Below are 26,778 nucleotides of genomic sequence, written 5' to 3'. Positions count from 1 at the left end.
CCCCCTCTCTGTCCCCCTCCCTCCTCACTCTTGGTGGGCGTCGTCTGGGTTTCTGCTCAGTCTCCTCCCTGGACTCCCCATTGGGGTCCCTCTCAGAGTCCTCTTGGGTGTTCCGTCTAGGCCTGCGCCTGGGCTCACGCCGGGGTCTATCACCCTCTGACCTGGGCTCTCTGTCCCTCCGGGGCTCCCTCCTGGCCCTTTCCCTGGGCTGCGGGGGAGGGTGGGTCCCCAGGGTCACGTCCTTCCCTTGCTCCTCCTCCAAGGCCCGGAGCTTCTTCAGCACGGGGATCTTCTCCAGCATCTCAGCGTTCAGCTGCAGGTATACAACAGGACAGGCTCAGGGCTGCTCAAGGTCATATCACAGCATGGCTGCTCAAGGTCATATCACAGCAGGGCTGCTCAAGGTCATATCACAGCAGGGCTGCTCAAGGTAATATCACAGCAGAGCTGCTCAAGGTAATATCACAGCAGGGCTGCTCAAGGTCATATCACAGCAGGGCTGCTAAAGGTCAGCAAAGGCACTGGGTTAAGGGCAGCCCAGCTCTGGGTCATGCCAAGAAGAATGGGGTTTAGTAAAGTGATGGGGTATAAACACAATCAAGAAAGCTGATGTTTGGCGCCTGCTCATGCTGTTTTAGGTGACCATGCAAATGTTCAGTGCATGCTAGATTGCTTATGAACTACACCAAAACCCATGCATGACTAGACTACTCGACAAACCTCAAAGGGCACAACAACCAACTCAACAGTACTCCATAACACATCCATGCTTACAGTACATGAACGCAGAGGAAACAGACTGACAGAGTCTTCAGGAGCGCTGATAACCTCTGACCGTATCATCTTTATTCTGGGGGGATATTCCACTTCCCTGGTAAGCTATATAAAGACCGCTCTCTGATTTCCCAGGGCAGAGTGGGTCTGCTAAGGCTGTGATGGCGGCTGCTCCTGTACAGGATATAATGGGCTATTGTTTTTACCTTGGCCCCGGTGCCCTCTCTTTAACTGGGCCCTGCACAGCCAGGCTGGCCCGGTGGAGAGGCCTTTGATGATCAGACATGGCCTTCCTGTCTACGAGGTCAGCATGGGTCCTCAGGACGGGCATGGTGGTCTTAAGGGACCCCAGAGGTAGCGTGTGTGTGTGTAATGGGTATACTTCTACGGGAAGGTGAGCAAACAAAGCTCAAGCAACACGGTTTGAGGTGCAGCCAAAAGTCACTGGAAAACTACAGAAGAYGGGTGCAAYTTTRGCCTCATTTTSAAAGCTGTTTTCTAGCTCAAATCATTGAGGTTTCAGCCACTCAGCAACATACAGCAACTAAKAGCAGTCGTAYKWGTAAAACCAGCAGCTGTAGCTAGCAGCAGCAACAGTAGTTAGAACAACTGCATAAGCAATGGAATGAATCATATTGARCGACAKTAAMCTGGGTGAGATTTAGTGCTGTACCTTAGTCCAGATGACGCCCTGGGGCTTGGGGCGTTGGCAGTCTGTCTTGATGACTCTGGTCGGGGTGAGGATGTAGTCCACAGTGATGTCATGGCTCTCAATCAGATCCTCTGGGATGTCAACAACCTGCAGAAATACAGACATCAAGCACAGATACACGTTGCAAAAGAATAGGAATCTGGAGCATGAAGCAACACTTATCCAGGTTAAGACCAAACACAGTGTGTGACTTCATGTTGTGGGATAACAGGCTAACCTGGCAGTCATGGACGATAGTAACCACCACAGTGGATTCCGTCACAGCCCCCATGCAGAGCATCATGGCATACTCCATGTCAGCAAAGCCCTCTCCTTTACCTATCCGGTAACCTGAGGAGAAAGGAGAGATGAGATTAATCCTAACAGTATCGGTGTTGATGCTGAGCCGGAACCTTCCTGGACCAGGGTAAGTGTCCACAGCCCACAGAGTTCTTTCTGCGGGCTCTCACCTTTCTCAGACACGGCCACAGAGCCAACCACTAGAAGATCCACCTGAACCTTGGAATCCAGACCCACAGGGACACTGAACTCCTTCACTCCCTGGAGAAGAAACAAAGAAAAGAAAGAAAGGAAAAAGAAAATAAAGAAAAGTAAGAAAGAAAGAAAAGGTGAGAACAGGTGCACCAGATCACAAGAAACATTGGATTCAAACATTTTACATTTGAAACCCGACACTCCAACTAGTCTGGGAACAAAGCATTTGGTCTTCTATGGTGGATTCACCAAGTTGTACAGAGTGACAGCATGTTTATGGGGATAATGAATGGGAAGTGATGAATGAAGGAGGTAAAGTGTGATGTTGAATCCATGTGCACTGGGGCTGGATAGAGAGGGATAGGTAATGCGGCGTCGGGGTGGGTGTTGGGGGAGAAGTAGTGTTGAGCGATTAGTGCTTTTTGAGGTTGGTTCAGTTTATTACTACAAGGTTTTGATCATTTTTTAAAACATGAAATGCACTATGCATTATGTGCATTGAATATTGCAACAGAACACAACTACTAAAAGTCCCATGATGGTAGTGACTGCTTATCACTTATTAACCAGCAGTTATTCACATTACTTAAATATTTTAGTTGTGTATATTACATTTGTTTTATTTGATGACTTTATTATTTAATTCCAAGTCATCCTCTCATCTCTATAGAGCTGCTGCCTATGCTGTCTGACAAAATCACTATCTCAGTAGGTCTTCAAAGGAAATAAAGCACGAAGCAACTGCTCTCTATGTATCCCCTCTTGATCGCTCATTCTTCTAGAATGCTTCTACGTAGCAGGCGTAAAAGAAACAGACCGGACAAGTAGCCGCACAATGGATTATGTTCATTGTATTTAATTATCAAGTTCTGTACTAAACTATGTAAAACTTTGGCCTGTTGGAAACTACAACGTTGCAGTTTGGGCTGGATCTGATTTATCTCTAGAGAAACTGCAGCGCAATGAGCTCACAGAAGAAAAAAACTGAACAAAATGGAATTCAAATAATTGAACTGAAGTCAATTAGTTATTTAAAAAACAAAAAAATACCCAACATTTCATTTAATTGCTCAGCACTAGTGAGAAGGGACTGACTCACCTGCGAGGTGGAACACACTCTCAGTTCTTCTTTGCTTGCTCCCTCAGGCGGGACAATCTTATTGAAGAGTCCTGTGCGAAGGCGAGGGGTCGGCACCAGCAGGGTTTTCCTCGCCTAGAAGCAAAAGGCCAGAGTTTAGTAAGCTAAGAGAATACAACCATAGACAGATGAGTAAAGGGCATCTAATACAAATAACCTAAATCCAGCACTCCTTGGTTATGATCTGGTGATGAGACAACACTACTGAACCAGTGGCCCAGGGCTACCTGCAGCACGGCCAGCCTCGCCCCCTCCAGCGGCTTGTCAGGGTCCACCTTCACCTCGTCAGTCTCACTGAATACCTGCAGCTCCGACACCTTGGCGCAGGCAGTGTGGGCACCCTGGGGGCAGAGAGGGGGAGAGGGGGTAAGGAGAGAGGATGTGAGTGCACACTTACATCCAGGGTGATGTAGCGGGCCTGCTGCTGGGGTCGGTCCGGGTTCACTTTGACTGTCTGGCTGGACTTGAACTCCTGCAGGGCTGAGAGACGGTCACAGGCCGGGACCGCACCCTGACCGCATAGACAACCACATACAGCAAGACAAGCACGCATCCACACACACACAAAGGATAAGGGGTTCAAAAGCATGTGTGTCAAAAATAGGTTTTCTGAAAATAGAGATTTTACCACAGGTCAAAGACAAAATTACTATGATAGCTACTAGCTTACAATATGACATATCTAATAAGGTAGTTAGGCTAGCAATAACCTGAAGAACCCAAGTTGAATTGCATAGAATTCAGAAATTAGCATTTAGATCAGGAAAGTTTCCTCTCACTTCTACATACCGGTTGTCTGTCTGGTTGGTCCTTTGCAGGTAGGAATGTGAGATAAAACATCTACAGAGTAGCGTTATCAACCTGACCTTCCGTGTGCTAGTCGTCTGTATATCGTTTGTATTTTCAATACTGATGCAAATTGCACGTGACAAAACACTTGTACAATATGGCCGAGCGTAACCGAACGACAAACACAGATAATTGTGAGAAAATGTGCTTCAGTTGACTGAAGGTATGGCAAATAGGTCTGGCAGCACAACTGATTAGCAAACATACTGAACATTTAGAAATTGTGTGACTAAACTGAATAAAAAGGAACAATACTATGAAATAAAAGATAAACGACATAAAGAATGATAGTAAAAAGCTTTGGAGCACCTTAAATGAAATTTTGGGCAAAAAGGCACACTTGGCTCCATCATTCATTGAATCAGATGGCTCATTCATCACAAAACCCACTGATATTGCCAACTACTTTTTATTTTATTTTCATTGGCCAGATTAGCAAACGCTACACATCCAAGTATAACTGACCAAATTATGAAAGACAAGCATTGTAATTTTGAATTCCGTAAAGTGAGTGTGGAAGAGGTTAAAAAATTGTTGTCTATCAACAATGACAAGCCCCCGGGTTCTGACAACTTGGATGGAAAATTACTGAGGATAATAGTGGACAATATTGCCACTCCTATTTGCTATATCTTCAATCTAAGCCTACTAGAAAGTGTGTGCCCTCAGGCCTGGACAGAAGCAAAAGTCATTCAGCTACCCAAGAATAGTAAAGCCCCCTTTACTGGCTCAAATAGCTGACCAATCAGCCTGTTACCAACCCTTAGTAAACTTTGGAAAAATTGTGTTTGACCAGATACAATGCTATTTTACAGGAAACAATTGACAACAGACATTCAGCATGCTTATAGGGAATTACATTCAACAAGCACAGCACTTACACAAATGACAGATGATTGGCTGAGAAGAAATGATAAAAAGATTGTGGGGCTGTTTTGTTAGACTTCAGTGCGGCTTCTGACAATATCGATCAGTCTGCTGCTAGAAAAACGTATGCGTATATATCCACTTCAGCTACTACAGCGACTGAAATGACTGCAACACTTAAAGAGCTGTGGTTAGTTTCAGAATGGTAGCAAGGAATAAGTTAGTCCTAAATATTTCATAATACAATGCTTTTAGTTTGGGGACAAAAAAAACAAACCACATTAAATCTTGTAATGAATAATATGGAAATTGAGCAAGTTGAGTTGACTAAAACAGCTTGCAGTAACCCTGTAAACTGTCATGGTCAAAACATGTTGATACAACAGTAGCTAAGATGGGGAGAAGTCTATCCATAATACAGCTCTTCTCTGCCTTCTTAACAGCACTATCAATAAGGCAGGTCCTACAGGACCTAGTTTTGTCGCACCTGGACTACTGTTCAGTCATGTGGTCAGGTGACAATTTGCTCAGAACAGGGCAGCAAGGATGGCCCTTAAATGTACACGGAGAGCTAACATTAATAACATGCATGTCAGTCTCTCATGGCTCAAAGTGGAGGAGAGATTGGCTTTAACACTACTTGTTTTTGTAAGAAGTGTTGACAAGCTGAATGCACTGAGCTGTCTGTTTAAACTACTAGCACACAGCTCAGACACACATGCATACCCCACAAGACATGGCACCACCAGAGGTCTCTTCACAATCCCTATGTCCAGAACAGACTATGGGAGGCACACAGTTCTACATAAAGCCATGACTACATGGAACTCTATTCCACATTAGGTAACTGATGCAAGTAGCAGAATAAGATAAAAAAATATATCAAAATACACCTTATGCGCAGCGCTAGCTGTGCCACCAGAGTCTCTGGGTTCGCGCCCAGGCTCTGTCGCAGCCGGCCGCGACCGGGGGGTCCGTGGGGCGACGCAGAATTGGCCTAGCGTCGTCCGGGTTAGGGAGGGTTTGGCCGGTAGGGATATCCTTGTCTCATCGCGCTCCAGCGACTCCTGTGGCGGGCCGGGCGCAGTGCGCGCTAACCGAGGGGGCCGGGTGCACGGTGTTTCCTCCGACACATTGGTGCGGCTGGCTTCCGGGTTGGAGGCGCGCTGTGTTAAGAAGCAGTGCGGCTTGGTTGGGTTGTGCTTCGGAGGACGCATGACTTTCGACCTTCGTCTCTCCCGAGCCCGTACGGGAGTTGTAGCGATGAGACAAGATAGTAATTACTAGCGATTGGATACCACGAAAATTAGGGAGAAAAGGGGGTAAAATTTATAAAAAAAAGAAGAAAAAAAGAAGAAGAAATACACCTTATGAAACAGTGGGTACTGTGAAGAGACACACGTACAGACACGCATACAAACGCTAGCACACGCACGCTACACACACACACACATTGTAATAATGTTGTATGGCGGTATTATACATTTTGTATTTTAGATATGTAGTGGTGTAATAATGTTCTATAAAACCCTCTTAGGCCTCACTCCCCCCCATATCTGAGATATCTACTGCAGCCCTCATCCTCCACATACAACACCCGTTCTGCCAGTCACATTCTGTTTAAGGTCCCCAAAGCACACACATCCCTGGGTCGCTCCTCTTTTCAGTTCGCTGCAGCTAGCGACTGGAACAAGCTGCAACAAACACTCAAACTGAACAGTTTTATCTCAATCTCTTCATTCAAAGACTCAATCATGGACACTGACAGTTGTGGCTGCTTTGTGTGATGTATTGTTGTCTCTACCTTCTTGCCCTTTGTGCTGTTGTCTGTGCCCAATAATGTTTGTACCCTGTATCATGCTGCTACCATGTGTTATCTTTGGATGGCAGCAACAAATGTCTTCGGTCTTTCTTGTCGTGATGTGCGTTTTGTCCTATATTTTTTACTTCATTTATTTTTTTATTTAAATTTATCCCAGCCACCGTCCCCACAGGAGGCCTTTTGCCAGGCCGTCATTGTAAATAAGAATTTGTTCTTAACTGAATTGCCTAGTTAAAAAAAGATGAAATAATTTTTTAAAATATGTACTGTGTTTATCTTTTGTTTGTGATGTAAGTGCCTTAATGTGTTTGGACCCCAGGAAGAGTAACTGCTGCCTTGGCAGAAGCTAATGGTGATCCCTAATAAATACAAATGCATTCCGCTATTGTTAACATATTGTGCAAAAAGTCGGGTAAACAACACTTTCCTGTTGATACCTGATCTCAACCTCCTACAGCCAAAAGGACCAACAGCATGTACAACCGGTAAAGTGTAAATATTATTTTCTTCAACATTGTCTTGTAGAGACAGTCTTTTTTACAGCTACTTTGACTGACGTCATGGAGTAACCATGGTAGCAGTCTGATGTTTAGGTAAGGCTAGCTAGAGACATTTATTAGTGCAGACCAATGGCTATGGAGAGCGCACAATGAACATTTCACAAGACTTTTCAAAATGGCTATATGGGACCTTACCAGCAGCACATGCAAAAGATAAATTTAAACGACAAACATGGTTTCAAACTTGATATTTTGACAAATACTAAGAGGGTTAGCGTTAGGATTAATTCAAATCAAATTGCAGTACACTGAACCTCCAGAAATGCCCTACCTTAAAATTGGGGATTCTGTTGTGCACAGGCCTTGGAAAGTTTGCAAGATTCTTAGCTTCAATGTAATCCCAAACTTTCTCTCGGATGTCCCATTTCGTGGCACCTAAACAGGAAACAATTCACATGCTTGATGAAATGACAGTTTTGAAGAAAGGGTAATGTAAATCCCAACTTCATAACGGGAACTGCTAGGCTACCATCCATTGGCATGCGTTAGCATTAGTGACTTTTCGCTAAACACGCAGCAATCATTTACCGGGATTAATCGTAATAACGGCCTCCATTGTCCTCTCGTCGAAGATGCAGAAAATTCTCACAAATCACTGACGATTAGTCAAACTATCACAAAGTGACCACAGATTGATTTACGCACGTGGGAGTTCTGTAACATTGTAGCAACAGCTGCTTGTCAGGGATGTTTTTTTCTGTATGGTAGCTCGGAAAGACCAAACCTTACACCGTCAAAAGCAAACGTGGGGTGCATTCATTAAGCCGATTCTGTTACAAAACGTATAACGCAAGCAACCGTAACTAACGGGGAAGGACATTCATAAATTTGTCCTAAAGAAACTATCGTTTTAGAACGTTTTGCAACTGTTTGGACTATTGATTGCACATGTCGATTCTCCACTGAGAAATCGCACACTGCACACAGTGCTTGAGACATTGATTTCGCCTATCAGATAAGTGTCTAACTAAAATGTTTTATTACTAAGCAGAAGGACATTCGTCTAATCAATCACAATTATTTTATGGCTTTAATGGACATATGAACACAGCAAGATAAAAATAAACTACATAAATGGTAAAAAATTGCTAAATAAAATATTTAAAAAAAGACCAAACCATGAAAGAAAATCTGGAATATTAAAATAGCCAAAATATGACACAAAATAAGGAAAAGGCAAAGAAAGCCTCATATACTGTAACCTAATTGCAAACTGCTTGGCATCACTGGAGTGGAGGGCAACAACATGGACACTCCTAGAACAACATTTTGACATAGTGAACATTCAGTTCTACAGGTCACTCTGTGCGTCTTTGTGTCCAGCAGTCTGCAGTCCTTTGGGGAAGTCTTCTCTCTAGAACTGGGCTCTCTTCTTTTCTGAGACACTGCCCAGCCCGAGGTTGGCCTGGATCTGTAGTGAATGTCAGCCAATCAAACACACACTCTCCATTAGGGTTACTACAGGAACAGAGAGAGAGACAACCCATTGGCATCATATGAGCTGGTGCTCTTATGAATACTTCATTTTACATAGTGTATTCAGAAAGTATTCAGACCGCTTGACTTTTCCACATTGTTACATTACAGCCTTATTCGGAATAGATTTAAGACAACAAATCCTCAATCTACACACAATACCCCATAATGACAAAGCGAAAACATGTAGAAATTTTTGCAAATGTATTAAAAATACAGAAATTCCTTATTTTCATAAGTATTCAGACCCTTGCTATGAGACTCGAAATTTAGCTCAGATGCATCCTTGAAATGTTTCTACAACTTGATTGGGGTCCACCTGTGGTAAATTCAATTGATTGGACATGATTTGGAAAGAAACACACTTGTCTATATAAAAAGGTCCCACAGTTGACAGTGCATGTCAGAGCAAAAACCAAGCCATGAGGTCAAAGGAATTGTCTGCAGAACTCTGAGACAGGATTGTGTCAAGGTACAGATCGAGGGAAGGGTACCAAAACAATTCTGCAGCATTGAAGGTCTCCAAGAACACAGTGGCCTCCATTCTTAAATGGAAGATGTTTGGAACCACCAAGACTCTTCCTAGAGCTGGCTGCCCAGCCAAACGGAGCAATCAGGGGAGAAGGGCCTTGTTCAGGGAGGTGACCAAGAACCCGATGGTCACTGACAGAGCTCCAGAGTTCCTCTGTGGATATGGGAAAACCTTCCAGAAGGACAACCATCTCTGCAGCACCACCAATTAGGCCTTTAATGGTAGTGGCCATACAGAAGCCACTCAGTAGAAAGGCACATGACAGCCCGCTTGGAGTTTGCCAAAAGGCACCTAAAGACTCTCAGACCATGAGAAACTAGATTCTCTGGTCTGATGAAACCAAGATGGAACTATTTGGCCTGAATGCCACACATCACATCTGGAGGAAACCTGGCACCATCCCTACGGCGAAGCATCGTGATGGCATCATCATGCTGTGGGGATGTTCTTCAGCGGCAGGGACTGGGAGACTAGTCAGGATCGAGGGACAGACAAACAAAGCCAAGTACGGAGAGATCCTAGATGAATACCTGCTCCAGAACACTCAGGACCTCAGACTGGGGTGAAGGTTCACCTTTCAATAGGACAACAACCCTAAGCACACAGCCAAGACAACGCAGGAGTCGCATCGGGAAAAGTCTCTGAATGTCCTTGAGTGGCCCAGCCAGAGCCCGGACTTGAACCCGATTGAACATCTCTGGAGAGACATGAAAATAGCTGTGCCGCAATTCTCCCCCTCCAACCTGACAGAGCTTGAGAGGATCTGTAGAGAAGAATGAGAGAAACTCCCAAAATACAGGTGTGCCAAGCTTGTAGCGTCATTCTCAAGAAGACCCAAGGCTGTAATCGCTGCTAAACGCGCTTCAACAAAGTACTGAGTAAAGGGTCTGAATACTTATGCAAATGTAATATTTCCTTTTATACAATTGCAAAAAAAATTAAACCTGTTTTTGTTTAGTCATTATGGGGTATTGTGTGTAGATTGATGTGGGGGAAAAAACGATTTAATCAATTTTATAATAAGGTTGTAACAAAATGTGAAAAAAGTCAAGGGGTCTTAAAACTTTCCGAACACACCATACTACTATGACCCAACGCAATTGGTGGTTGAGCTACTATAAATGTCCTATATAGAGTAACCACTAAGTAGATATGAAAAGCATACTTGGTACATAGTAGCAAATATTTTTTTGCATACAGTAGGGAGTCTTAAACTGTCCTTTGTTTAATATGAACTCTTCTGTAACTTATTTAGAAATCTATTTACTCAGAAAACTCAGAACTTCTGGCGGTATGAAAACTTGATTACATGGCAGAAATCTGGTTCTTGTTACATGTATGTGTTGAAGCTTCTCCAACTAAATACACAGTGAGAGAGAACAAGGGATCTCTCACCCTGTTCTGGCAAAGTTAGTCCAGTATTTCATCATGGTGCTGCTAAGCTGTCGTTCCTCCTCTGTCGTGTTATCTATGAGTGGAAAACTTTTTTTAGTTCTGTTGTTTCCAAGAAAAGCTGCAGAGATAGTTACAGGCTCAGCAGAATGAGCTTGTCCAAATATAATCTTCCTCAGTCTTTTGTCACGTAACAGTATTAACCTCTGACTATGTTATTTCACAGTAACTTGTTACTCATGTTATTGTTATGAACAGTTCCCCCAGAATTTGATATAAAAACAAGGTTTTCAAATATATTTAGCCTACAATATCTCCAGAATATTTTTTTAACTACCATTCACTGTCATCTGTCCAAAAGGTGGCAGCAAATACAAAGCCTACCTCAGTGGTCTGCTTTCACAAAGCCTGGTCTGCTGATGTGACCATGGAGGGATGCTGCTGGAACTCATAGTAGATCAAGCAACCAGAATCTTGCATAGACACGTGTGTAATGTATCTGTGAATACCAACAGAGCATGTCTGTCAACTACAAAAAGTCTCAATCATTTAGATAGCTCTTAAAATTATTTATTCATAATTATTAAATAATGTCTTCCAGGAGGTTTCTAAAGAGAATAAGAAAAAATAAAATAGGGCATCTGATTGGTATAGTTCCCAGTGTATGCCTCACCTCTACACCCCCTGGGACCACAATCAGTAGAGGCATCCCTGTTCCCCACGGGGTCATTCATGTCACCATGTCTCCTCTACGATGATCCCCAGGGCAGAGTCTGGCTGATGCTACCAGGGAGATACAGGGTTTAAAATACAGCTCATGGACCAGACTGTTAGATGTTTTATTATAAAGCTGCCACCAGGGTTGGGGAGTAACTGATTACAAAATAAAGTGTATTAAGTGTCACTAGTGGATTTTTAATATACCATGTATTTATGTATGTATGTCTGTATACATAAACACTGTATATACAGTACTGGGCAAAAGTTGACCCACCTACTCATTCAAGGGTTTCTTTATTTTTACAATTTTCTACATTGTAGAATAATAGTGGACATCAAAACTATGAAATAACACATATGGAATCATGTAGTAACCAAAAAAGGGCTAAATCAAAATATATGAAATTCTTCAAAGTAGCCACCCTTTGCCTTGATGACAGCTTTGCACACGCTTGGCATTTTCTCAACCAGCTTCATGAGGAATGCTTTTCCAACAGTTTTGAAGGAGTTCACACATATGCTGAGCACTTGTTGGCTGCTTTTCCTTCACTCTGCGGTCCAACTCATCCCAAGCCATCTCAATTGGGTTTAGGTCGGGTGATTGTGGAGGCCAGGTCATCTGCTGCAGCACTCCATCACTCTCCTTCTTGGTCAAATAGCCCTTACACAGCCTGGAGGTGTGTTGGGTCATTGTCCTATTGAAAAACAAAATGATAGTGGGACTAAGCACAAACCAGATGGGATGTCATTTCGCTGCAGGATGCTGTGGTAGCAATGCTGGTTAAGTGTGCCTTGAATTCAAAATAAAGCAGACAATGTCACCAGTAACGCACCCTCACACCTCCATGCGTCATGGTGGGAACCACACACATGGAGATCATCCTTTCACCTACTCTGTGTCTCACAAAGACACGGCGGTTGGAACCAAAAATCTCCAATTTGGACTCAGACCGAAGGACAGATTTCCACCAGTCTAATGTCCATTGCTTGTTTCTTGGCCCAAGCAAGTCTCTTCTTCTTGGTGTCCTTTAGTAGTGGTTTCTTTGCAGCAATTCGACCATGAAGGCCTGATTCACGCAATCTCCTCTGAACAGTGGATGTTGAGATGTGTCTGTTACGTGAACTCTGAAGCATTTATTTGGGATGCAATTCCTGAGGCTGGTAACTCTAATGAACTCCGCAGCAGAGGTAACTCTGGGTCTTCCTTTCCTGTGGCGGTCCTCATGAGAGCCAGTTTCATAATAACACTTGATGTTTTTTTGCAACTGCACTTGAAGAAACGTTCAAAGTTCTTAATTTTCCGGATTAACTGACCTTCATGTCTTAAAGTAATAATGGACTGTCGTTTCTCGTTGCTTATTTGAGCAGTTCTTGACATATGTTAATTTGCCTGTTAATAAAAATGCATTCCAGGTGACTACCTCGAACCTGGTTGAGAGAATGCCAAGAGTGTGCAAAGCTGTCATCAAGGTAAAGGGTGGCTATTTGAAGAATCTCAAATGTAACATATTTTGATTTTTTAACACTTTTTTGGTTACTACATGATTCCATATGTGTTACTTCATAGTTTTGATGTCTTCGCTATTATTCTACAATGTAGAAAATAGTCAAAATAAAGAAACCCTTGAATGAGTAGGTGTGTCCAAACTTTTGACTGGTACTGTATATTTCCCAGAGAGTAGACTTGTTTTGTAGATCCTTTAGAATACTCAATTTTTCGATGTCAAGCAGCTGCAAAACCTGTTTTCGTCTTTTTCGACAAATCCCAATCTTTAGCCTGCCTATTATCAGACAAAGGTCATTTATATTTTGCATAAAGCCTACCCACCGTTCTATATTAACCAATCAAGTAGCAGTCTTGTGTGACAATCAAAGGAGGAACTCTAGGATCTCCTCTTAAATCTACAGGTTGATAATACTCTGTCATTATCATCCATGTGTATTTTCCTGCGTACATCATGGTATTAAAAAAGTGGAAGTGAAGTTCCCGATTGTTCTTTCACCAGCAAAAATATTGTAATCAGATTACAGATACTTTTAAAAACCTAAATTATTCCTTCGCGGATTACTTTTAAATTCAGAAAGGATGCTTTTGAAAAAAAATACATTGACACCTTTCTGATTTCTCAATGCCATTCAATTCAGCATTGAAAAAAGGCGCAAGTTTAAGTTAGTTCCACCTAAGCGAGTCTGACCACAAGTCAGAGGCCACCACGATGACACATCAAATGCATTTGATGGATCCTTTTCTTCATCTTCTAATGCCTCTTAATTAAGGAGAAAGTAATCAAAAAGCAACTAATCTGATTACATCACTGAGTTTGGGCAATCCAAAAGTTACATTACTGATTACAGTTTTGGACAGGAAACTAGTAACAAAAAAATGACATTTAGAAAGTAACCTACCCAACCCTGGCTGCCACCATACTTCACTAACCAGTTTTTGAAGCATAAACACCAGGATCATAATCATCATGTTTTCATGGGTCATTCCAAGATCCCAGCCAGGAAACAGGAAAAACTGGTAAAAACAAAATGATAAAAGTACATTTACCTGTAAAATATATGACAGTTTTCATATCTTCATGCAGGGACATACATGTGGGAGCATCCAGCCATACTCACGGTTGTTGATCCCTAGGATGCTGGGGAAGCCCAAGAAGCTCTTGGTCTGCAGGACTTCCTCCAGGTTGGTAGGGATGACTGTTCCATCCCTGTGCACAGACAGAACCATCTCCCCCTGTGGAGAGAGAGAATGGGCCCCAGAATGGAAGTCAAACAGCCATGTTGTTGCATTCAACCACACAAAACAGTATAAGTTAGCTAAAGCAGAAACAGCCTGGCATTCAGATACATACACCCCACACACTGTAGGGTGAGTGTGAGGCTCAGAACATATCTACTAGTGCAGGTGTAGCCACCTCTCTGTCCTGTGGGCTGAGGGTACTGAGGCAGGTCATGAGCTCTGCAGAGTCATCACTGGGACAGCCTGCTCTCTGTGCCACCAGCTGGAGGAAGGAGAGATTGAAACCAGAGCATTTGAATGACTAATTACAACACGTTACATTGTACCAGAATAATAATGACAGTCATAAAACCACTGAAGGTTTTACCAGTTCTGATATTGTATATGAAACAATGTATGGGATCCTTGAGACTTGCTGTTATGATCAGCACACTGTGAAACAGCAAATCACCTGTGCAGCAGGTTTGGGGTCATCCTGGATGACCATAGAGATGAGGGGTTCTCCACTCTGACTGATGGCCCTGTGGAACAGTCCTGATGACAGACAGAACCATGGATCAGTGCCCAAAGTAAGCCTACATACAGACAGCCAGTGCATCTTTCTGTATCAGCAAATATCTGTTTTCCTAGATACACAGTACACACGCAAAAAAGACAGCAACACCACCAGCAGACTCTCTAAAAATGGTGACAGATCCTGGGTCTCCCCCAAAACTGCTGATGGTCTCCTGCACCCAGCACAGGGCACACACCTGGTCCAGAACACCCACATTCCGGGGTACTGGCCATCCCCAGTGCTGGACAGTCACACAGATATTAGATCAGATATGCCAGGGTTGTGTTCAGTAGACACCAAACAGGAGAAGATGTTACTGACCTTAATTTGTGCATTGATCATATTGACCAAATGCAGTACATAGAAGTGTACCTGAGGAACCCTGGGATACCCAAACAGTTTTGGAGGATGACTAAGTCCCTGAAGGCAGCCAATGAGGAGCCATCAGAGTGAAGCCCCTCCCATGAGGACCACCAAACCAAAGACATGTTTGTCTACTCTTGAGGTAGATATGAGTACATTCTCATGTCTCTCCTCACTGGTAGTTTCCTTGGGTCCCCAGGTTTGACTGGTGTGTAGATATTCAGGTAAAGGCAGTCCTCTGAGGTGGTTAGGACAGGGAACTTACCTCCGTACAGGTCCCCCATCTGTCTAGTGTGGTTCATGTTCTGCAGACACCTATGTGTTAAGAGGACAAGAAAGGTGACATTTTATTACACTATCAATAAAAACGTGAATGGCAGAATGTTAATCAGAATAAGCATGATTCAGAGTTCCCCATAAAACAGTATAGGCTGTTTGTCGGTCTTCCTGCCTGTCTCTCTCGCTAACACATTACTGCTTAAGCTCATACAGAGGGGGAATAAGCCTTGGCGTCTCTCAGTCTCTGCCACACCCGGGGAGGCTGGGGGCCTGGAACTTCAGCGGCCCGACAGGGGGCTCAGCGAAGGGGATCCCCAGGTAGGCAGCCTCCCTCTGGCTCTTACTCTGACCAGTCTGCCCTCCAGCTGACCATATCTAGTATGAAGCTGGATGAGGCTCTCTGTCCCCTGGAAAAGATTTACATTATAGAAAAGGGATTGTAGTAGTCTGTCAAAGGATGCATTAGTTGGGAAAGGAGCCATTTACAGCCATTTACAAGCATATCATATTTATTTAAAAAAAATATATATATATGTATATATATATATAGCTTTTTGTTTACAGCTAATCAATGCATTTCATAGTTGCTAAAATGTGAATTAAACAGGACATACATTCTTACCTGCGACTGTATGGAAACTCACAAACAGGCTCAGACTTATCCATGCGAGTAGGACTCTTCTGCCCTGACCCATCATAGTGGTGCCAGAGAGATTATCCATTCACATCTGTAGAATATCAAACCACATTAAGATCTATTTCAGCAGTTGCCGATTTACATAATCTCTATACATTAATGCACATTACATCCATATCCAGTGAGTAACCAAATATCAATACAGAGAGAAAAGTATGCCTTCCAGCTAAAGGAATATGAACCGTATGGAGCCCCAATTCAGTTAAATGCCTTCAGTAAATCTGTGGGAGACTGAGGATTGAGCTGCTCTTTATATCACAGGCTGGCATTGGAAACTCCAATGCAACCTGTTATGGATTTTCTAAAAAGCCAGCCGAGTTGATTCAGTCATGATCGAATGTCAAACAGCAGTTTGAAAAGGCTGAGTCCTCTGAAAGAACATCCTGGTTCATTTTAATCTGCTATAGCTGCCTGGACATGCACTATGAAATTAGATGTCATGCTACCAACTCCACTTATTTATCTTGGGTCTACATTTCTGCCAAGTTCAGAGTGTGCAGAACATCAATAATGACATGATATCAGGCAATCAACTATGAGTAAATTACCTTCAGCTTGGCTCAGGACAGGACTAGACCTTGAGCTAACCTGGACAGAGATTACATTGAACATCATTGGCAATACAGTAACCTAAAGTGCTGAAGTTACAGCAGGCTGTAATGTACATTTTAAAAGTCCCTGGTATCACGTATATTCCCTCTCCAACGCTCTAGGTCACAAGGCTGCTCATTATTACGCACACCTGTCACCATCGTTTCGCGCACCAGCGACTCATTAGACTCACCTGGACTTCATCACCTTCCTGATTACCTTCCCTATGTCGGTCACTTCCTTTGGTTCTTTCCCTAGGCGTTGTTTTTTTTCTGTTTCAGTGTTTCATGTCTGTACTACTCTTGTTTTGTTCATTTATTTATTAAATACACTTCCTGAACTTCCTTCCCGACTCCCAGAGTACTCATTAGACCTGGTTTTAATGGGATGTGGAATAAGCAATGCATCAAATAAATTATGGCATTATAGTAAACTAGTTGAATGCAATCAACCCACAATAAAATACAGTTTATAGGCTAGGCTATAATAGTATTATAGTCAACTTACATCTTCAACTATCATGCATTACAGTAAAAGCAGAACGAGAGGCAGCTACTTCAAATAATTTGCAAAAGAAAATAAGTATCTTGGCTCACCAGTGAAAGCTGCTCTCCAATTGATAACTCGGTGCAATATCAGGTATTGACATTATTAAAGTCTGCTGTTTAGAAATGCCATAACCTGACAATCTTTCAATACGAAGGAACCAGAAATCAGTTTTAGTCTACTGGAATTCTGTGCAGTTTGGTTGTTTTCAGTAAAAAAAAGAAAAGGCGCATGCCCAATGAGGCAACAGAGGAGGATCAATTTGACCGATTTTATGTAAATCCTTGACTGTCGCCTAGGGATAGTAACGTGTGTCCACTAGAGAGTTCCTGCACCCAGATGCCGTTACCATGGAAGTAGGATAGACTGAGGCAGTTGTGCTAAGTGCCGACAAAGGCATAAAAGACAGAGGCCTCAGGCTAGCAGGCTCGTGTAAAATGGATGTCTATATTCCATTTAAGTAAATCAAGCTGCAATCCACAACAGAAAAACACACCCACCACGGAACTTCTACCCCCAAGCCATGAGACTGCTAAATAGTTAACCAAATAGCTACCAGGACTATCTACATTTACCCTTTTTGCACTAACTCTTTTAACTCATCACATATGCTGCTGCTACTGTTTATTATCTATCCTGTTACTTATATGTACATATCTACCTCACTTACCTCGTAACCCTGCACATATTTTATGTATTTTTTATTCAATATTTTATCAGGGAGTCATACTGTGACCAAGGTCTCTTTTACAGATGAGCCCGGAATTACATACATTACAGAAAATACACACATCAAAATATAAATACAAAATGCAAGCAGAAAGAAAAACATGGTCATAATAACAAACACAGCAATCAGTAAAAAGGTCCTCAATCAGTGTTGATTGAGGAACTTTGGCCTAGAGGCACCAAAACATCACATTTAAGAACATTTTGAAGATTGTTTCACAGATAAGGTGTAAAAAAAACTCAACGCTGATTTACCTAACTCATTAGAGACCAAAGGAATTTCCAGAGTTAGCCATCCTTGAGCTCGGGTGTAGTAACTCATATGTCTAAAGTTTAGTAATGATGTTACGTAGAATGGGACTTTTTTTGTAAAAAGGCTTTATAAATGAAAACATATCAATGTGTCAACCTATGTGACATCAAAGAGGGCCAACCAACTTTCTGGTAGAGAATGCAGAGTACTAAAATTGTCACCCGCAATAAAGCGCAGTGTGCTAGGATAAACTGGCTTTAATGAAGTGGCAGCTACGTTCATATAGATGATGTGGCCATAGTCTAGGACCGATAGGAACTTTGACTGAATAATCTGCTTTCAACTATTAAGAGAGGCAGGACCTATTTCTATAGAATAACCACATTTTTATTCTCAGCTTCTTAACTAACTCCTCAATATGCTTTTTAAAAGATAGCTTTTCATCTATCCAGATGCACAGATATTTGTAAGCATGGCTCGATCAATATGGGCACCGTCCAAAGTACATATGCTTAAATCATCAGAGTTATTTTTATGTGCTCTTGAGAACAACATATACTTAGTTTTACCTGCATTCACAGGTAGATCGCCATGCACAATGCCAAGCGTCGGCTGGAGTGTTGTAAAGCTCGCCGCCGTTGGACTCTGGAGCAGTGGAAATGCATTCTCTGGAGTGATGAATCATGCTTCACAATCTGGCATTCCGAAGGACTCATCTGAGTTTGGAGGATGCTAGGAGAACGCTACCTGCACGAATGCATAGTGCCAACTGTAAAGTTTGGTGGAGGAGGAATAATGGTCTGGGGCTGTTTTTCATGGTTCGGGCTAGGCCCCTTAGTGAAAGGAAATCTTAACGCTACAGCATACAATGATATTCAAGATGATTCTGTGCTTTCAACTTAGTGGCAACAGTTTGGGGAAGGCCCTTTCCTGTTCCAGCATGACAATGCCCCCATGCACAAAGTAAGGTCCATACATAAATGGTTTGTCGAGATCGGTTTGGAAGAACTTGAATGCCCTACACAGAGTTCTGACTTCAACCCCATTTAACACCTTTGGGATTAATTGGAACGCCGACTGCGAGCCAGGCCTAATCGCCCAACATCAGTGCCTGACCTCCCTAAAGATCTTGTTGCTGAATGGAATCAAGTCCCCGCAGCAATGGTCCAACATCTAGTGGAAAGCCTTCTCAGAAGAGTGGAGGCTGTTATAGTAGCAAAGGGGGGACCAACTCTATATTAATGCGCATGATTTTGGAATGAGCTGTTCGACGAGCAGGTTCCCACATACTTTTGGTCATGTAGTTTATTTTACTGGTTTGTGACTCACTGACACTGCCCCCGGTTAGAGGAAAATAAAGCAGCCCAAGAGTTAACACACACAGGAACTTTAATCACACACAATAATTTTAATCACACACAGGAGAAGATGAACATGGGTATGTACATGGGTATGGTTCTGTAAAGGTACAGAAACAGAAAGACAATGAATGTACACATGGAATGCAATGAATGGAGCAGGATGAATGTATGCATATCAAATGAGGGACACAAGTAAATAAAACTAGAACAGAACAGCACAATAGGTAAGGACTTTATCTAATAGCCAGGTATTAAATAATAACAACAGCAGAGTTAATGTAAACATATTTTACCTTTATTTAACTAGGCAAGTCAAATTCTTATTTTTAATGATGGCCTAGGAACAGTGGGTTAACTGCCTGTTCAGGGGCAGAATGACAGATTTGTACCTTGTCAGCTCGATGATTTGAACTTGCAACTTTTCATGTACTAGTCCAACGCTCTAACCACTAGACTACCCTGCCACCCCAAATATTACATAATACCCTACAATGTGGATATACAAATGGGCAACATAAATAGTAGCGGTGTGTGGGTAAAATATGTGGTTGTCCATGGTTCTGATTTCTGTGTGCGTGTGTGGATACGTGCATGCGCTTTCATTCAAGCAGAAAAACATGTTGACTCACCCTACATGTAGAGAAACGCCAATGCCATCCTCCTCTCTTTCATGTTGATGAAACGGTCTGTCATACAGTACACACTTTTATTTGTTGTTGTCCTTGGCTACCTGTCTAAAATGCTTGCTCGCTAGCCTAACTTCCATTCTTGGGCAACGTTAGCTAGTTAACATCAGCCTTCTACATCTAGCTACATACATAGCTATTGATAACAAATGTGTATTTTGTGGTTGTGACCCAGAAACTCATGACCATTTATTTCGGGACTGTTCTTATGTCAGAAGATTTTTGAAGTGAGTTAGAATATTTTATTTAAAAAGAAATGACTATTAATGTTAATCTGAGAGACTCTGATATTATGTTTCATTTTGATCCAAATAATATGGATCCTGATTTAACGTTCATTGTTAATTTGTTTATCTTTCATGGAAGATTCTTTGTCCATAAAATGAAGTGGGCAGAGAACAAACCCCTCTTCACATTATTTAAGATAGAATTTAAATATTATTTTGAAATTATCAGTAAATGTAAAAACAAAAAGCAATACGCACCCATAAAAGTATTTAACAAATTGAAAATTAATATTGATATGTAATACCCCTGTCTGTTAGGTTTATGTACTCTTGTTTGTATATTTCCGTTTTTTGTATTTGTTGTGTTCATATATATATATATTTTTAAACATCTAGCTACATATTGAACTTCCATCCTCTCAGGCCAGGGGCACAACAACAATGTATGAATGGTTGGGTCAGAATTGCCGTTAAAATCATTGGCAAGTACGGAGAATTAAGTAAAACCACAAGTCCAAATCCATATCTCCAACCATGGCTAATTTAGGAAAGGGTCAATTTTAGCTAGCTTCCTAGCTAGCCACCGGAGGACAACAGCACAACGAGATTCAAAAATTAACGTTTTTCTGTCAATGATGTATGCTCTCAATGGAATTTGAAAGGAGTGACGCCAAATTCAAGATGGCTTCCCTTTACACTTTTTTTTGGTACGCCAGGACCATTAACAGTTGAGCTCGCTCAATTTAGCTCAACGCTGACTGGCTAATTATGTATACTTTTTTGGTCAATGGAGGTCAGATGCTCGCAGGCTTCCCTTGACTTCAATGCTACGAGCGGCAACAATGTCATACTTGTTTTGACCAGACAGCATCAGACAGATGACTTACACGTAGAGAGACAGAGGGGCTCTGTTTTGCTCACTCGGTTGCTTTCTCCTGTGAGATGCGTCCAGCCTCTTGCGAATTGAAGGAAATTATGAAGCACAGAGAGACGAAAGATAAATAACTGAATGCATTTTTTTCCTTTGTCCATTTTTTGGGGAAGCCTGGCTTCCCTTGGCTCCATGAATACACGCCACTGCACTAAAGGTAATGTAACGACCCTGGGTTTATAAGCGCGGAAATCAACTTTGCTGCATGAGTATGCTTTTGCGGCACAACCGATAGCGTGCCGCACCTCGGGCTAGAAGGTCGAGCCTGCTCCCTGCTGTTTCATTACATTGATGTCAGAAGTGATTGGACCTTGCACTCACGACAGTGCGTGTGCTTGGCCGGTGAACGCGTTCCTGTGAGAAATAGAGTCGCAAGCTAGCGCGAGGACGCGCTCTTTGAAAGGAGGGAGTAGTGTAACGAACCTGGGTTTATAAGCGCGGAAATCGATTCTGCCGCACGAGCATGCTTTTGCGGCACAGTCGATAGCGCCGGACTTCGGGCTAGAAGGTCGAGGGTTCGAGACCTGCTCCCTGCTGTTTCATTACAGTAATAATAGCCAATACTAATAACAGCTTCAGCATAAAACATTGTACTTAGCTACGTAGTGATATACAAAGCCAAGCTAATCAACAACAACAACAACTTACTCTGTTTTCACGCATTCTATCCACATATGTCCACCCACACAGACTGGAATAACATGTTCAGTAATGGCAATATTTACTCCGTTGGAGAGTGTGGGTCAGGCTGGCTAGCCAATCAGGACCTGGAGAGACTGCATGGCTAGAGCGTGCACAAGGGTGAGACATGGCTATTGTCCGATTGGCTGAAGCCATGAGCTGGAGGAGAGATGGCGCGGCTCCAGAAAAGCAAATAAACAAATGCTCAGCAAACAGTGATATAGCGCCCTCGGCAGGGGGATTCTGTAACAGACACTGCCTGAATGGCAGTAGTGGTGCTCCCCGCCACCCAATGTAGTTACTCCATGCAGCCTCTCCATCAGCTGCAGGTCAGGAACAGCCAGAGGACAGAGGGCTTAAAGTGACCATGCGGGTTGCACGTTGGAGTAGGGCCAGACCACTATTACAAACCAGGTGCCGGGGGGAGGGCCCCCGTGTCCAGGGCCGGGGAGAAGAGCAGGCCCAGTGGTGGCGGCTCCCCAACTGAGGCAGGCCAGACCCCAGTAGCGGAGAGCATGTGCGGCGGTGGCTCCCCCACAGAGGCGGGCTGTGCCCCAGCAGAGGAGAGCAGGCACGGCGGCAGAGGTTCCCTAATTGAGGCAGGCAAGTCCCCCAGTGCAGGGACCAGAGGAGGACCAGATCAGGAGGCAGTGCTGGTGAGTCCAGGGCAGATGGTGGATCAGCTCGGACTCCAGGAGCAGGAATAGGTAGTACTCCTGGGACAGGACACTGGAGTGCGAAGTCTGAGTGGTCGGCCCCAGTGAGGTCTGGTGTGTCCCCCACAATCACGTCGGGGGTTGAGTCCAGCGGCAACAGGACCAGGATTGGAGCTGGGTCAGGTGGTGCACGTTGGGCAGGGACATCCTGGACACAGAACAGGACCCAGGGCTGTGGCTGGGTCAGGTGAAGCTGTACTGTCAGTAGCTGGTGATAGTGCTGTGGCTGGGTCCCCCCATGGGTCCAGGTCATGGCTGGACATCATCGGGGTAAGCATTAGACAGGTCCGGTGCTGCTGGAGGGTCCCTGAGTGCATGGACAGGCAGAGAGTCAGACTCGTCAGGTAGCTTTGACTGGTGATGATCTGGCGGCGGTGAGGAATAGGGTCCAGTCAGCAACATAGGCACACTACCGTGTGGCGATCCTGCTACCATCACATAGGCCATCCGAGCCGAGGAGAGGGTTCCACAGACTCCACAGCAGTGGAGGGGGGATCGGGAATTATATACTGTGTGGGCTCAGTTTCCGTAGAAGGCAACTGCTGAGCACCAGCGAGGGCCAAGGACATGACATGTCCCTGCCCAGTCTCAGTCGAAGCCGTGCCCGACAATGGTGTCGGGGCAGGAGAGGCAATATAGTCACACCCGATGGTCACAGTCACCCGATGGTCACCTGATAAAATTGCTGTACAATATGATCTTGTTGCCATCTGATGCACATTCAGATGTCATAAATCAGCACAGCAGAGCTCTCCCTGTACTATGCCGTGCCTTGATTGTATTACTGTTGATGATATCTGGAAATGTGAATGTACACCCTGGCCCATCTACAGTTGCTAGCCCCAATTCTGACTTGTGCGTTGATATCTGCTTCACTGATTTCTGCTCACGTAAAAGTCTGGGTGTTCTGCACGTTAACACTAGAAGCTTATTACCTAAAATGGATCAATTGAAGGTGTGGGTTCACAGCTCCAATCCAGATGTGTTGGTCATTACTGAGACGTGGTTAAGACAGAGTGTTTGAAAACTGACATTAACCTTTCTGGTTATAACCTTTTTCTGCAAGACAGATCTTCCAAAGGTGGGGGAGTGGCAATCTTTACCAAGGATCACTTTCATTGCTCGGTTGTCTCCACCAAGTCTGTCCCCAAACAATTTGATTTGCTGGTTTTAAGCATTAAACTTTCAAATAGCTCTTTGTTGACTGTTGCTGGGTGCTATCGTCCTCCATCAGCACCGGCCTGTACCCTACCTGCCCTAAGCTCTCTCCTGGCCGCTTACACTAAGTGAATTTGTCCTGCTAGGTGACCTAAACTGGGACATGCTTAAACCACCTGACCAAGTCCTAAAGCAATGGGACCCCCTAAATCTTTCTCCAATTATTCCCAACCCCACAAGGTATGACTCCAAACAGCCAGAAAAGGCTACTCTCCTCAATGTTATCCTCACAAATAATCCTGATAGGTATCAGTCTGGTGTTTTCTGTAATGACCTTAGTGATCACTGTTTTACAGCCTGTGTTCGTAATGGCTGCTCAGTGAAACGACCTGTCTTGATTTGTCATAGACGCTTGCTAAACAACTTTAATGAGCAAGCCTTCCTTCATGAACTGGCCTCTGTAAAATGGTATAGAATCAGCTTGATCCTCTCTGTTGAAGACGCTTGGACCTTCTTTTCAGTGGTATTGTTAACAATCATGCCCCAATAAAGAAAATTTTAATTAAAACAGGTTCAGCCCCTGGTTCGACCGTGATCTTGCAGAGTTACTGTAACGCACTTCTATGCGTAGTGGGCGCGAAGTCAGGTGCAGGAAGCAGAGGGTAAAGGACAATGTTTTATTCCGGCGCAGGAAAATGGTCACGCCAAAACACCAGGCGCAATAACAAGACCGGCCCAAAACCAGGACCCAACCAGTCCGGAGAAAACAAAGAAAAACGCACAACCACAAACATGAACAGAGGAAAATAAGCCCGCACAAAGAGCAGGCGGGCATTACCGGCTTAAATAGCCCAACTAAAACCTAAACAAGAAACGGGTGTAACCAATAAGACAAAACCAACAGAAAAGGGAAAAGGGATCGGTGGCATCTACTAGACCGGTGACGACGACCGCCGAGCGCCGCCCGAACAGGAAGAGGAGCCACCTTCGGTGGGAGTCGTGACAGTTACTCCACCCCCCTGACGCGCGGCTCCCGCAGCACGCCGACACCGGCTTCGAGGGCGACCCGGAGGGCGAGGCGCAGGGCGATCCGGATAGAGGCGATGGAAATCCCTCAACAGTGACGGATCCAAGATGTCCCCCACCGGTACCCAGCACCTCTCCTCCGGACCGTACTCCTCCCAGTCCACGAGGTACTGCCGGCCCCTCACCCGGCGTCTAAAGTCCAGAACAGCACGTACAGTGTACGCCGGGGACCCCTCGATGTCCAGAGGGGGCGGAGGGCCCTCCGTCACCTCACCTTCCTGCAGGGGACCAGCTAGCACCGGCCTGAGGAGAGACACATGAAACGAGGGGTTAATACAATAGTAAGAAGGGAGTTGTAATCTATAACACACCTCGTTTATCCGCCTCAGGACTTTAAATGGCCCCACACACTGCGGTCCCAGCTTCTGGCAGGGCAGGCGGAGGGACAGGTTTCGGGTCGAGAGCCAGACCCTGTCCCCCGGTGCGAACACGGGGGCCTCACTGCGGTGGCGGTCAGCGCTCCTCTTCTCCCGTCCACCAGCTTGCTTGAGGGATTCCTGGACGGCCCTCCAGGTCTCCCTAGAGCGCTGCACCCACTCCTCCACCGCAGGAGCCTCGGTCTGACACAAATGTCACGGTGCCAGGACTGGCTGGTAGCACAACACGCATTGAAATGGTGGCGTGTTCGTGGAGGAGTGAGTTCTGAGCCACCTCCGCCCATGAGACGTACCTCGCCCATTCTCCTGGCCGGTCCTGGCAATACGACCGCAGAAACCTACCCACCTACTGGTTCACTCTCTCCACCTGCCCATTACTCTCGGGGCGATAACCCGAGGTCAGGCTGACAGAGACCCACAGACGCTCCATAAATGCCCTCCACACTCGGGACGTGAACTGGGGACCCCGATCAGAAACGATGTCCTCAGGCACCCCGTATTGCCGGAAGACGTGGGTAAATAGGGCCTCCGCAGTCTGTAGGGCCGTAGGGAGACCGGGCAACGGGAGGAGACGGCAGGACTTAGAAAACTGATCCACAACGACCAGGATCGTGGCGTTCCCAGATCGGTAAGATCGGTAAGAAAGTCCACCGACAGATGAGAACACGGCCGTTGTGGAACGGGGAGGAGCTGTAACTTCCCTCTAGGCAGGTGCCTAGGAGCCTTACTCTGAGCGCACACCGAACAGGAAGAGACATAGAACCTCACGTCCTTAACTAAGGTGGGCCACCAGTACTTCCCCCTAAGACCCCGCACTGTCCTCGCCACACCAGGATGACCCGAAGAGGGTAGCGTGTGAGCCCACCGAATCAATTGATCACGAACACCAAGCGGCACATACTTAAGACCTGTAGGACATTGTGGAGGCGCAGGTTCCAACCGTAACGCCCGCTCAATGTCCACGTCCACCTCCCATACCACTGGTGCCACCAGCCTTGAAGCTGGAAGGATGGGAGTAGGATCGATGGGCCGATCCTCTGTGTCATAGAGACGGGACAGCGCGTCGGCCTTCGTGTTGAGGGAACCTGGTCTATACGAGATAGTAAATCTAAATCTGGTGAAAAACATGGCCCACCTTGCCTGACGAGGATTCAGTCTCCTCGCTGCCCGGATATACTCCAGATTACGATGGTCAGTCCAGATGAGGAAAGGGTGCTTGGCCCCCTCAAGCCAGTGTCTCCACACCTTCAGGGCCTTTACCACAGCTAACAACTCCCGGTCCCCCACATCATAGTTTCGCTCCGCCGGACCGAGCTTCCTCGAAAACAAAGCACAGGGGCGGAGCTTCGGTGGCGTGCCTGAGCGCTGTGATAGCACGGCTCCAACCCCAGCCTCGGACGCGTCCACCTCCACTATGAACGCCAAAGAGGGGTCCGGATGTGCCAACACGGGAGCATCACTAAACAGCGCCTTCAAACG

General features: G+C 44.7%; 2 protein-coding genes and 1 long non-coding RNA gene across 3 annotated transcripts; all 3 read right to left on the bottom strand.

Moving 5' to 3' along the window:
• Positions 1–4: 4 nt before the first annotated feature.
• mthfsd (methenyltetrahydrofolate synthetase domain containing) lies at positions 5–7,912 on the bottom strand (the record flags this gene model as incomplete). Its single annotated transcript, XM_070447396.1, has 9 exons — positions 7,725–7,912; positions 7,468–7,571; positions 3,496–3,609; positions 3,326–3,439; positions 3,060–3,173; positions 1,936–2,026; positions 1,704–1,816; positions 1,448–1,573; positions 5–313 (listed from the first exon to the last, which is right to left on the bottom strand). Coding segments are annotated over exons 1-9 (1,113 nt in total), but the record flags the coding sequence as incomplete, so codon positions are not given.
• Positions 7,913–8,213: 301 nt separating this feature from the next.
• Positions 8,214–14,052, bottom strand: LOC111973689 (uncharacterized). The gene is made up of 6 exons (XR_002878625.1): positions 13,942–14,052; positions 13,754–13,837; positions 11,270–11,379; positions 10,981–11,095; positions 10,600–10,672; positions 8,214–8,654 (listed from the first exon to the last, which is right to left on the bottom strand). It is a non-coding gene; the product is annotated as an uncharacterized lncRNA (long non-coding RNA).
• A 464-nt stretch (positions 14,053–14,516) lies between these two features.
• Positions 14,517–21,898, bottom strand: LOC111974455 (putative inactive carboxylesterase 4). Its single transcript, XM_070447395.1, has 4 exons — positions 17,145–21,898; positions 15,883–15,988; positions 15,158–15,667; positions 14,517–14,883 (listed from the first exon to the last, which is right to left on the bottom strand). The coding sequence occupies exons 3-4, from the start codon at positions 15,281–15,283 to the stop codon at positions 14,689–14,691; spliced, it is 321 nt and encodes a 106-aa protein (XP_070303496.1). The 5' UTR covers positions 15,284–15,667; positions 15,883–15,988; positions 17,145–21,898; the 3' UTR covers positions 14,517–14,688.
• Positions 21,899–26,778: the final 4,880 nt, after the last annotated feature.

The sequence above is a fragment of the Salvelinus sp. IW2-2015 genome, linkage group LG15 (genome assembly GCF_002910315.2).
Source record: "Salvelinus sp. IW2-2015 linkage group LG15, ASM291031v2, whole genome shotgun sequence".
NCBI classification, from domain to species: domain Eukaryota; kingdom Metazoa; phylum Chordata; class Actinopteri; order Salmoniformes; family Salmonidae; genus Salvelinus; species Salvelinus sp. IW2-2015.
The sequence above is the reverse complement of the archived record's forward strand: the minus strand, read 5'-3'. Positions and strand labels throughout refer to the sequence as shown.